Source organism: Bufo bufo, chromosome 1 (assembly GCF_905171765.1).
Source record: "Bufo bufo chromosome 1, aBufBuf1.1, whole genome shotgun sequence".
NCBI classification, from domain to species: domain Eukaryota; kingdom Metazoa; phylum Chordata; class Amphibia; order Anura; family Bufonidae; genus Bufo; species Bufo bufo.
This window is the reverse complement of record NC_053389.1, coordinates 612,757,040-612,769,337: the sequence shown is the minus strand read 5'-3', so window position 1 is coordinate 612,769,337 and position 12,298 is coordinate 612,757,040. Positions and strand designations below refer to the sequence as shown.

The window sequence follows — 12,298 nt, the reverse complement described above, 5'->3', positions numbered from 1 at the left end:
ATGAAATCATTGTGTAAAACTTACATAAATAAAAAAAAAGTATACATATTAGGTATCGCAGCATCCGTGACAACCTGGTCTATAAAAATATCACATGACATAACCAGTCAGACGATAGTTGTAAATAACAAAAAATAAAAACGGTGCCAAAAAAGCTATTTCTTGTTACCTTGCCTCACAAAAAGTGTAATATAGAGCAACCAAAAATCATATGTACCCTAAACTAGTACCAACAATACTGCCACCCTATCCCGTAGTTTCTAAAATGGGGTCTTTTTACCATTTTACCAGTGTCATGAAGTACAATATGCGACGAAAAAACAGTCTCAGAATGGCCTGGATAAGTCAAAGCGTTTTAAAGTTATCAGCACTTAAAGTGACACTGGTCAGATTTGCAGTCCTTAAGGTGAAATAGGGTTGAGTCCTTAAGGGGTTAAAGGGATTTCTGGGACTTTCTGGGTCCTGGAAAACCTGTTTAAAGGGGTTGTCCTAGAAAATTTAAAATCTCAGACAAGCCTTGCAATAGCCTAAAATAAAAAATCATCTTATACTCCCTCTTTCCCTAGAGCCGTACTTTGCAGCACTGACGTTCACTTATGTTAGACTATTACATTTTTAATTATCTCAGACAGCACCTTTAAGTACAATCAATTTACCAGTTATGACAGGAGGTGTACAAAATGGCCAACTAAGGCAACAAAATTGTGTCTTTTGTGTACTCCAATTTTTCTTGTTCTGCCATTAGGCTAGAAACTTGGCCAATATGTGTACCCTGTTGGTAAGTATAACATCTCACTGATTTGTTTTAGCAAAACAACCTGCTAAACAAAAAGCAATCAAGCAACCCGGACCATGGTAAGGAAGGACCTATTGTAAAAAATGGTGGTCTTGTTCTTTCCCTGAATCCACCCTGGCAATCCTAACAATTTGACAGTAGGTCCTCCTACACCACAACCACGGACTGTAGTGTTCTTATCTTTAATGTTTGTAATGCTAGGCGAATTACTCCAAAAAATGAATGCGTTTTTATGCTTACCAATAAAGGTTACAATTTAGTTTAGTAATAGAGGCTATAAACAAAACTAACTGATATACCTTAAAACCTATATTTCAGAAATCTGTCTGCTGACACGAGGAAGAAGAACTGCAAGTGTAAGAGCTGACACGTACTGTCGATTGTACACACTGAGTGTAGATCACTTCAATGAAGTTCTTGAAGAGTATCCAATGATGAGGCGGGCATTTGAAAGTGTTGCACTAGACCGTTTAGACCGAATTGGTATGATTTTCCATTTTACATTAATTATGTATATTTCTTAAAGGGGTTGTCTCATCTGAGACAATGTGGGCATATGGCTAAGATATGCCACCAGTGTGAGATAGGTGCAGGTCCCACCTCTGGGACTCACACCTATCTCCAGAATGGCCCCCAAAAGTGAAGGAGAGCGCATTGCGCATGCCCAGCCCGCTTTCCCTTCATTTCAATGGGAGTTACAAAGTAGCCAAACCAGTGCACACGGCTATTTTCGGAAGTCCCATAGAAATTTATCTGGAGTGCACCTCGTAAGTGCAGCCACCGCTTTAATCACTGCTGTGGGATTGCCAGAGATAGCCAAGCCAGCACTTGGCAATTTAAACATTCTCATAGAAATGAATGGAGGGCAGCCATGCATGCAGAGCTGCTCTCCGCTCCCTTCGGGGGTCCCATTCTGGAGATAGGTGCGGGTCCTAGCTATATGCCACCAATGTCTTAGATGAGACATCCCCTTTAATTCAAGACTAGTTATGCTGATGTTTAATCTACCCAAGCTTTTCTTTTTATTAATGTATATATTAACCTACTTTTACGCCATTTACACCAATTAGTTCCTCTCCCACTTCCTTAAAACTCAACATGGACAAAACTAAATTAATGATTGTCCACCTCCCCTAACAGAAGTTTGAATCAGAATTCATAGTTTCACATTTCCTTATTCATTTTTTGTAACTTGAGGTTGAGTGGGTTCCAAAAATGTTTGGTAGAGGTTTGGATATGTGGTCTTAGAGACAGGGAGAAATTGAAGTGGACTTGAGAGTTGGATCTAATTGGGGCCATTAATTCTGACTGATAATAAGGGGATGAATTGGACAGGGAAAATACTGAATTTGTTTTTTTCAATGTTTAGTTTTAGGAAGCAAATTATGCTCTGAAATGCTCCGATGCTCATATCAGGGGGCTGCCTTGGTGTCCAGTTTCAGCTCTGAACCCGGAAAACCCCTTTAATTATGGGATTTTTGGTTTTCTGTGTATAATGAAGGATTTTTGTTTATATGAACAAGGTTGTGGGCCTATTGGAGGCCACTGGTAGTTAGTGATGGGATTGAGGAGATAGATTAGAACTGGGAGGCACACTGTTATAAAAGGTAATGTGTCACCAGAAAATAACCTATTGTTTAAATCACTTTTTTGTAGAGGGGGACCTAAACCTTTACTGAAAGCATTGATGGTGTAGCAGTGCTTCACAGAGCCCTCTGCATATTTGGTTTGTATCTGCTCAATATGCAGAGTACAGATCTTATAAAATTTGTGCAGAGATTGTAGCTGCACGCTGCAGGAGCAGGTAGTCCGCTGTCAGTGACAGAACAGCTACCCATAAAGAAGGCAGGTATGGTTTTTCACCGTCCCCACCTTCCCCATCGCTCTATACACAGCGCTGAATAAGCACTGTATATAGAGATCAGGAAGCAGCAATGCCGCTTCCTGCTCCAGTCCCAAAGGTCATAGCAGACCCAGATCAGCTCTGCAGAGAGGTTGTACAGCACTGTATAACCTCTCTGGGGGCTGTATTCACCCAGTAAGTGGGGCTAATATTACAGGTAAAAACAGCAATAAGAAATATATACATTTAAATGAACCTCTAGGGTCTTGTATGACATTATAAGGTACAAAGTGTAAAAAATTATAATAAATAAATTTAAAAAATGCCACCACAGGCAACAACACAGCTTTTAGCCCCTCCCCCACCCACCATAACGCATATATCTTATACAGTGCTGCCCATAATTATTCATACCCCTGGCAAATTTTGACTTAGTTACTTTTATTCAACCAGCAAGTAATTTTTTGACGGGAAATGACATAGGTGTCTCCCAAAAGCTGAGAAAAAACATTTCTCAGCTTTTATTTACATTTGAGCAAAAAATAAAAGATGTTGCGCACTGTGGAAAATCTCAGAGGACATGGTCGGAAGCCAAAAGTGACACCTGTGCTGGCCAGGAGGATAGTTAGAGAGGTGAAAAAGAATACAAGGATCATCACCAAGGCCATCCTGGTGAATCTGGGCTCTGCTGGTGGCAATGTCTCAAGGCAGACAAGCCAACGGACACTGAACAATGCAGACCAAGGAGGACGCCACTTCTCCAGATAAGGCACGCAAAAGCTTGCTTGGCCTTTGCAAAAGCTCATCTGGACAAAGAAGACGACTTCTGCTCTTCTGTGTTATAGTCAGATGAAACAAAAATTTATTTGTTTGGTCACATTGATGTTTCCTTCATTTGGCGTAAAATGGCATGGAAGGCAGCGCGATGTCTAAGGAAGCCATCGCGCTGTCTTCCGGTGACGAGCCTGTGAGATCCAGCCCCCTGGATCTCACAGGCCGGAAGCTGTATGAGTAATACACACAGTATTACTCATACAGCCAATGCATTCCAATACAGAAGTATTGGAATGCATTGTAAAGGATTAGACCCCCAAAAGTTCAAGTCCCAAAGTGGGACAAAAAATAAAGTGAAAAAAAAAGTCATATGCACCCCAAAATAGTGCTAATCAAACCATAATCTCATCCTGCAAAAAATGAGACCCTACCTAAGATAATCGCCCAAAAACTAAAAAAAACTATGGCTCTCAGAATATGGAGACACTAAAACATGATTTTTTTTTTTTCTTTCAAAAATGATATTATTGTGTAAAACTTGCATAAATAAAAAAAATGCATACATATTAGGTATCTCCGCGTCCGTATCGACCGGCTCTATAAAAATATCACATGACCTAACCCCTCAGATGAACACCGTAAAAAATTTAAAATAAAAACTGTGCTAAATAACCATTTTTTGTCACCTTACATCACAAAAATTGTAATAGCAAGCGATCAAAAAGTCACACGCACCCCAAAATAGTGCCAATAAAACCGTCATCTCACCCCGCAAAAATCATACCTTACCCAAGGTAATCGCCCGAAAACTGAAAAAATTATGGCTCTCAGACTATGGAAACACTAAAACATGATTTTTTTTTTGCTTCAAAAAAGAAATCATTGTGTAAAACATACATAAATAAAATGTAAATAAATATCGCCGCATCCGTGACAACCTGGTCTATAAAAATATCACATGATCTAACCTGTCAGATGAATATTGTAAATAACAAAAAATAAAAACGGTGCCAAAACAGCTATTTCTTGTTATCTTGCCTCACAAAATGTGTAATATAGAGCAACTAAAAATCATATGTACCCTAAACTAGTACCAACAATACTTCCACCCTATCCCGTAGTTTCTAAAATGGGGCCACTTTTTGGGAGTTTCTACTCTAGGGGTGCATCAGGGGGGCTTCAAATGGGACATGGTGTCAAAAAAAACAGTCCAGCAAAATCTGCCTTCCAAGGGCTAACAAGGTTTGTAAAATCAGTTTTGAATACCTTGAGGGGGTAGTTTATAGAATGGGGTCATTTTTGGGTGGTTTCTATTATGTAAGCCTCGCAAAGTGACTTCAGACCTGAACTGGTCCCTAAAAATTGGGTTTTTGAAAATTTCTGAAACATTTCAAGATTAAACTTCTAAGCCTTGTAACATCCCCAAAAATTAAAATATCATTCCCAAAATGATCCAAACATGAAGTAGACATATGGGGAATGTAAAGTAATAACTATTTTTGGAGGTATTACTATGTATTATAGAAGTAGAGAAATTGAAACTTGGAAATTTGCAATTGTTTAAAATTTTTTGGTAAATTTGGTATTTTTTTTATAAATAAAAATGAATTTTTTTTTACTCCATTTTACCAGTGTCATGAAGTACAATATGTGACGAAAAAACTATCTCAGAATGGCCTGGATAAGTCAAAGCGTTTTAAAGTTATCAGCACTTAAAGTGACACTGGTCAGATTTGCAAAAAATGGCCAAGTCCGTAAGGTGAAATAGGGCCGAGTCCTTAAGGGGTTAAATGTAAATAAAAGCTGAGAAATGTTTTTTTTCCCCACAATAATGCCTCTTGTACATCGTCTTATTATCTTTTGGGAGACACCTATGTGATTTCCCGTCAAAAATTACTTGCTGGTTGAATAAAAGTAACTTTAAGTCAAAATTTGCCTGGGGTATGAATAATTATGGCCAGCACTGTATATCAAAATGACCATTATGGAAAGGGGAATTAATAAAAAAAATATTTTAGCTACATGTTGTGCTATAAACAAAAAACAAATAAAAAACTGTTAAACACTGGCTATTTCCACCTTTTTTTTTACAGTATTCCTTTTTATAAAAAAATAAAAACAAAAAATACTAAAATAAGAATGGCAAAAATAAAACCCCATGTTTTACAAAAAAAAGACAAAAAAAGTTATTGCTTTTAAAAATGCATGTACTAAAAAATGGAAGATGTGTCTGGTCTTGGCGGGGGGAGGGGGGGGGGGTGGAGGCATGAGGCACAATGGGAGTGGGTTGTGAATGCAGTTGGTGAGGTGTGATTCGGAAAATAGAATTAAAAGCCTTTTATAGGATTAACATCACAATTTAGTTTTCTGTTCTTTTGATCCATAAGAAGAATAGAAAAATAAACAAAAAAACGGATGCTGTATTTTAAGCATCCATTATGCTCAGTTATGCACATTTTGCATCCATTTTAGCCATTTCTATCTGAGATCTGTTATTTTAGATGGGAAAAAAGTCCGGAATGCTTTCATAGGTTTGTCGGCTGCTGAAAGATATCTTATTTTGGCAGCACATCTACCTGTATAATCAGGGACGTGCTGCCAATAATCAATAGAAGAGAATGAGAGAGGAACGACTGAAAGTTAGTTATTTCTTCTTTATCTTATGGTACCTATATAGCACCAACATATGCAGAGCTCTACAGACATTGTATAAAGCTCTGTGCAATTTTGAACCTTGGTTATATGTGAACTCAGAACACAAGTGCTACTAGGTCCCAGTCTATAGTATTTTGGTAACAGTAATTGATAGAACTTTGTTTTTTGTTTTTTCAGGTAAAAAGAATTCCATCCTTCTTCATAAGGTGCAGCATGACCTCCAGTCAGGGGTGCTTAACTACCAGGAAAATGAGATTATTCAGCAGATTGTGCAGCATGACCGTGAAATGGCCCAGGGACCCCGCTGCACAAATTCTGAGACAGACTCTGCCCCAACACCTCCAACTCCTGTAATATGGACACCATTAGTTCAAGCACCATTACAAGCAGCAGCTGCTACGACATCAGTTGCCATACCTTTAACTCACCAGCGGCTGCCAGCCAACATCTTCAGACCTCCAAATTCTGCATTAGGGATAACAGCTCGGCAATTCCAATACAGGCAGAGACAAACTTTTTCTTCACACATAGCAGGACCTGAGGCACAGTTGTCACAGCAGTCCTCTTACCATGTACATCAACTGGCAGGTTTCTCTGCAGCAGCTTGTGTGAGCCCTAGACCACCATCTAATATACCATGCTTTGACAAGGGTCCAAAACAACAGCCATTTCCTACTAGTTCAACCCCTGCTGCTTTTGACACATCACAGTGGTCTCCAGGACTAGAAGTCTCCTCTTGTCAACCAAGACTATCAAAATCTGACCAGCAACTCCCAACTCCCTCTTCTAGACAATCTCAAGGCTTAAAAACCCAGTCACCGGGTCAGCCTTTACCTGGATCTTCAGAGCCATTATGGGTGTTACCACCTCCACTTCAGAGAGCAGACTCTCCTGGGAGTTCAGCCTCAAGACTAAGTCCAGGTCTAAACCGAACCACTCAGGTTTGTGGTTCTTCCAGGTCTCTTCTCCTTCCTCAAACAGCTCCCATTGTGTCTCACCCAAGCAGCTGCATAGCTCTGCCCCTTAACAGACTTAGGCAAGATGGTCGGCCCATTTCTGTTTCCCAGCCTTCTTTGCCTCAGCCAGCACCAGGCTCACCACACTTTCCCCAGCAGTTTACTCCAGACTTTACTTTATTTCCTAGAGAAGGAAGCCCAGATCCAAAAGACCATACCACATTGCCACAAAAAGGGTCTGCAGAATTTTCATTTGGAACAAGTGTTGCTGCTGTAGAGGACCTACCCTTTCACTCAAAACTCCAGTGTAACCTCTGACCTTTTCTATTGCTAGAGATCTGCAGAACAATTAATCCCCAACAAGAGACATGTAGAATATTTTTTGAGGTTGTATACTGCAGTGAAAAGGTAGCTGGCAGGCTGAATATGTATTTTGCCACCAATGACTTGGTCATTGGCATTTGTACAGCACATTCTAATAACATCGGTGCAATCAATGCAAATGATTCAGATCATTACAACACCTATATGATCAAAACATATGGTTTCTCAAGCTGTTACAGGACTAAATAGCTAACTGTAATTCATCATGAGGTTGCAAATGTATATTGCCTTTCTGTGGAGATTTCAAATTGCTAAATGTGTGTATTCAAGACACTGCTGTATGCTTCTCTAGCTGACAACAATCTACAAATTCCTCTAGTCTTAGGCTCTTGACTTTGGCAAAAAAATTATAATTAAAACAGCGTTGCAGATCTTTTAGCAATAAATAAGGATTTAAGTTACTGGAATGTATTAGTTGGCATAAACAGTGCTTAAGATGTAGAAGTCAAGTGTCCTCTTTTAATGGTGGGAATGACCTGCCCCTTGCAATAAGGCACCTACTTTATCTGGACACCATTCTCATCAGTATTCTGCCTTGATCAAATATTATGTGCTGAAGACAAATGCACGTGGCTAGAGTCCCTTACTCTATGTGACCTCTTGTCATTGCCAGGGACGCAGACAATATTTACTAGAGATATCTGCAAGAGGTCTGATCTCTCTAGTTTTTGTCACGAGTTTGAAAGCACATGATTCATTGGTATACACCTTTCATTGCACCTGGTGTGTGTGTTTTGTGTGGTTAGCTAGAGGGACATCAAGGCAAGTACCCTAGTGCTTGCCTGCATAAGCAATATTATGTAACATTTTGTCCTTGTGCCTTCACTTCCCCAATGGAGTCAGTAGAACAGGTATGACCCTTGGGGAACCCCATACTGTCCGCTAAGAAAAGGCATCTGTGACATGGGGAATGCCATAACTGCAGCCTCATGCCAATTTCAGAATCTGCGCTTTCCTTGTTGCAATAAGGCACTGCCTTGGCATGGGTTGTGCGATGCAGACACTCGTATTGGAGAGTGCCTTATTGCTGCTGAATTACAGATCAGCGGTGTGATTTCCAGCTAGCATTTTGCTTTATTCCTATGTGCACAGGCACTCTATACTTCACCAAGTGGTGCTCCTAATCCAGGGAGCAATGTGACTGGATGGGACTTGTCATGCTGGAGCCATTACTTTCTTTTACATTTACATGGAATTGAGGAGTTAAGCTTTGCTCACCGTTTCTCTGCCAGAGGTCTGTCTCTCTTTGTAAATCTGTAGCTGCAGCAAGGAGTTTATTGGATTTGCGTATTAAACTGATAAAGTCAAAGGAGCCTTTTGGATTCTAAGATCTTGACTAACTACAGTGGAACTGTTAAAGAATTTCAAGTAGGATGAACTATTTAATCATTGTGTTTGTCTTCTCTTCTACCTCCTTTCCCCAATCTCCAGTCTTTTGTCAAATGCTCTACTTTTGCCATAAATCATAAGCTTTTTTGACAATAACCTTATAATCCTGTGCTATTAGGGAGTCATTGTACCTATCTTCTGTTGTGGTCAAACGTGCCTTTCTTCCTAGTACTCCTTCAAACTCTGTTACTATTTTACCTCCAGCATTCTTCTCCCAGGTCCCTTCCTGCTCACCATTCAAAACCAGAAAAAACTTGCAGTATAATGAAGCCAGCATCTTCTCTATTAATATTGATTAGCCATTGGACTAAATTTTGCAACATTGTATTTGCTAAATCAGGTACATAGAAGAAACCATTTAGACAGAGGAATATATGGGCTATTTCTCAATGTTTTCATAGCAAAATATTTATATTCCATCATAAACAGAAAACGGCATCTCTTCAACTCCTTGTTTCCATGTGTAACTAGAAGATATAAAAATCCTTGAAGACAAATTATTTGTGCGCTCTTCTGGCAGTAAAAAGGTTAAAGGATATCTTGGTTTAAAAAAAATAAAAATAAAGAAAAAGTAATAAATGGTTTATAATAGATTATTATCATACAGTTATAGCAGCAGGTAGCTCTTTACAAAGAAAAATAACTCTCTATAAGCATCACTTCTCGTGTATTTGCCAATAACCTCTTTGTTTTAAAGGGGTTTCTGCTTTGTTTTTTTTATAAGTAAAAATTAATTAAAGTATTTAAAGAAAAAATTATTTAATATATATATAATTATATATATATATAAATATACACACAATTTCTGGATTTCAATAAATTTTCATGAATAAAATGTGTGGAATATGGTTGATTTTGTGCAAATATTAACAGGAAAAGCATTGTATCACATTGGCATATGCATCACATTGAAAATGCATATTTTATTAATGGTAAAAAACGTGTAAATTACAAATATTTCTTTTTACCAGCTACTCCTTCTCCTACTAGAGCATCCAGTGTCCTGTACATCTTCTGGTTATTAACTTTTTTTTAATCAATAGTTTTTATTGTCTTCAGAAAAGCAAAAACAACATCAACAGTTTCCAGTATTGCCAATGATTTGACAAATAAAGCAGAACATAGAAATAAAACTAACATGGATTTCCTCTTAGGGTATAAAGCATAAACCCTATATAAAAATCAAGCAGAAGGGATCATACAGGGAGTGCAGAATTATTAGGCAAGTTGTATTTTTGAGGATTAATTTTATTATTGAACAACAACCATGTTCTCAATGAACCCAAAAAACTCATTAATATCAAAGCTGAATATTTTTGGAAGTAGATTTTAGATTGTTTTTAGTTTTAGCTATTTTAGGGGGATATCTGTGTGTGCAGGTGACTATTACTGTGCATAATTATTAGGCAACTTAACAAAAAACAAATATATACCCATTTCAATTATTTATTTTTACCAGTGAAACCAATATAACATCTCAACATTCACAAATATACATTTCTGACATTCAAAAACAAAACAAAAACAAATCAGTGACCAATATAGCCACCTTTCTTTGCAAGGACACTCAAAAGCCTGCCATCCATGGATTCTGTCAGTGTTTTGATCTGTTCACCATCAACATTGTGTGCAGCAGCAACCACAGCCTCCCAGACACTGTTCAGAGAGGTTTACTGTTTTCCCTCCTTGTAAATCTCACATTTGATGATGGACCACAGGTTCTCAATGGGGTTCAGATCAGGTGAACAAGGAGGCCATGTCATTAGATTTTCTTCTTTTATACCCTTTCTTGCCAGCCACGCTGTGGAGTACTTGGACGCGTGTGATGGAGCATTGTCCTGCATGAAAATCATGTTTTTCTTGAAGGATGCAGACTTCTTCCTGTACCACTGCTTGAAGAAGGTGTCTTCCAGAAACTGGCAGTAGGACTGGGAGTTGAGCTTGACTACATCCTCAACCCGAAAAGGCCCCACAAGCTCATCTTTGATGACACCAGCCCAAAGCAGTACTCCACCTCCACCTTGCTGGCGTCTGAGTCGGACTGGAGCTCTCTGCCCTTTACCAATCCAGCCACGGGCCCATCCATCTGGCCCATCAAGACTCACTCTCATTTCATCAGTCCATAAAACCTTAGAAAAATCAGTCTTGAGATATTTCTTGGCCCAGTCCTGACGTTTCAGCTTGTGTGTCTTGTTCAGTGGTGGTCGTCTTTCAGCCTTTCTTACCTTGGCCATGTCTCTGAGTATTGCACACCTTGTGCTTTTGGGCACTCCAGTGATGTTGCAGCTCTGAAATATGGCCAAATTGGTGGCAAGTGGCATCTTGGCAGCTGCACGCTTGACTTTTCTCAGTTCATGGGCAGTTATTTTGCGCCTTGGTTTTTCCACACGCTTCTTGCGACCCTGTTGACTATTTTGAATGAAACGCTTGATTGTTCGATGATCACGCTTCAGAAGCTTTGCAATTTTAAGAGTGCTGCATCCCTCTGCAAGATATCTCACTATTTTTGACTTTTCTGAGCCTGTCAAGTCCTTCTTTTGACCCATTTTGCCAAAGGAAAGGAAGTTGCCTAATAAATATGCACACCTGATATAGGGTGTTGATGTCATTAGACCACACCCCTTCTCATTACAGAGATGCACATCACCTAATATGCTTAATTGGTAGTAGGCTTTCGAGCCTATACAGCTTGGAGTAAGACAACATGCATAAAGAGGATGATGTGGTCAAAATACTCATTTGCCTAATAATTCTGCACGCAGTGTATATTTGGAGGTCCTCCATGCGCTCCAGAGCTTCTCATACTTGGGATAGGAATGATTAGTTAAGGCTAGTGTACGTTCAAAGAGACATGCTAGGTTCACCCTGGACCCCATGTCCGCCTTTGAAGGAACATCCGCACTCTTCCATTTAGAAGTAATAGCAATTTTAGTGGAGAGGAGGATATTGGCGATGATTACCCGGAATCCAAGGGGAATGTCATCAATACCAATTAAGAAGATAGCTAATTCAGGAGATGGATTTATAGTATTCCGCAAGAATTCCGAGATCAGAGAAAAAAATCTCTGTCCACAGAGTCGAACTAACGAGCAGTTCCATAAGATGTGGGTGAGACTTCCTCTTTGACCGCAGGCCCTCCAGCATAGATATGAGACCCCAGGGAACATGTGACTCAGCCTCTCTGGAGTGAAGTACCATCTTAAAGTCATTTTCATGAATGACTCGTAATGAGTCACACAAGTAATGTGTTTTGCCATGAAACTCAGAGCTCCCCGCCATTGTATTGGAGTACACGTTTTATTGAGTTCACTTTCCCAAGAATTTAAAGGGGCAGTCTTGACAAAAGTGTTCTTATTGTTAAGCATTATGTATAAAGGGCGTAAGGGGCGGGATATTGGTGGGCCTGTACCATAGCTCAAAAAGTTAAATATTCGCTTTAACCTGTATGGGGTCAGTGGACAGTAGATGTCGTATCCTCAGATATTTATAGAAATCTGAGTT

At 39.3% G+C, this 12,298-nt stretch overlaps 1 protein-coding gene across 1 annotated transcript in view; it reads left to right on the top strand.

Annotated features, from left to right (window-relative positions):
• HCN4 (hyperpolarization activated cyclic nucleotide gated potassium channel 4) overlaps positions 1-9,370 on the top strand; it is a 220,469-nt gene extending 211,099 nt beyond the window's left edge. Inside the window, exons 7-8 of the mRNA XM_040413696.1 lie at positions 1,115-1,279; positions 6,246-9,370. Of these exons, the coding sequence (XP_040269630.1) occupies positions 1,115-1,279; positions 6,246-7,342 (1,262 nt within the window). The 3' untranslated portion in view covers positions 7,343-9,370. The remainder of the gene's footprint in view (positions 1-1,114; positions 1,280-6,245) is intronic.
• The last annotated feature ends 2,928 nt before the right edge of the window (positions 9,371-12,298 follow it).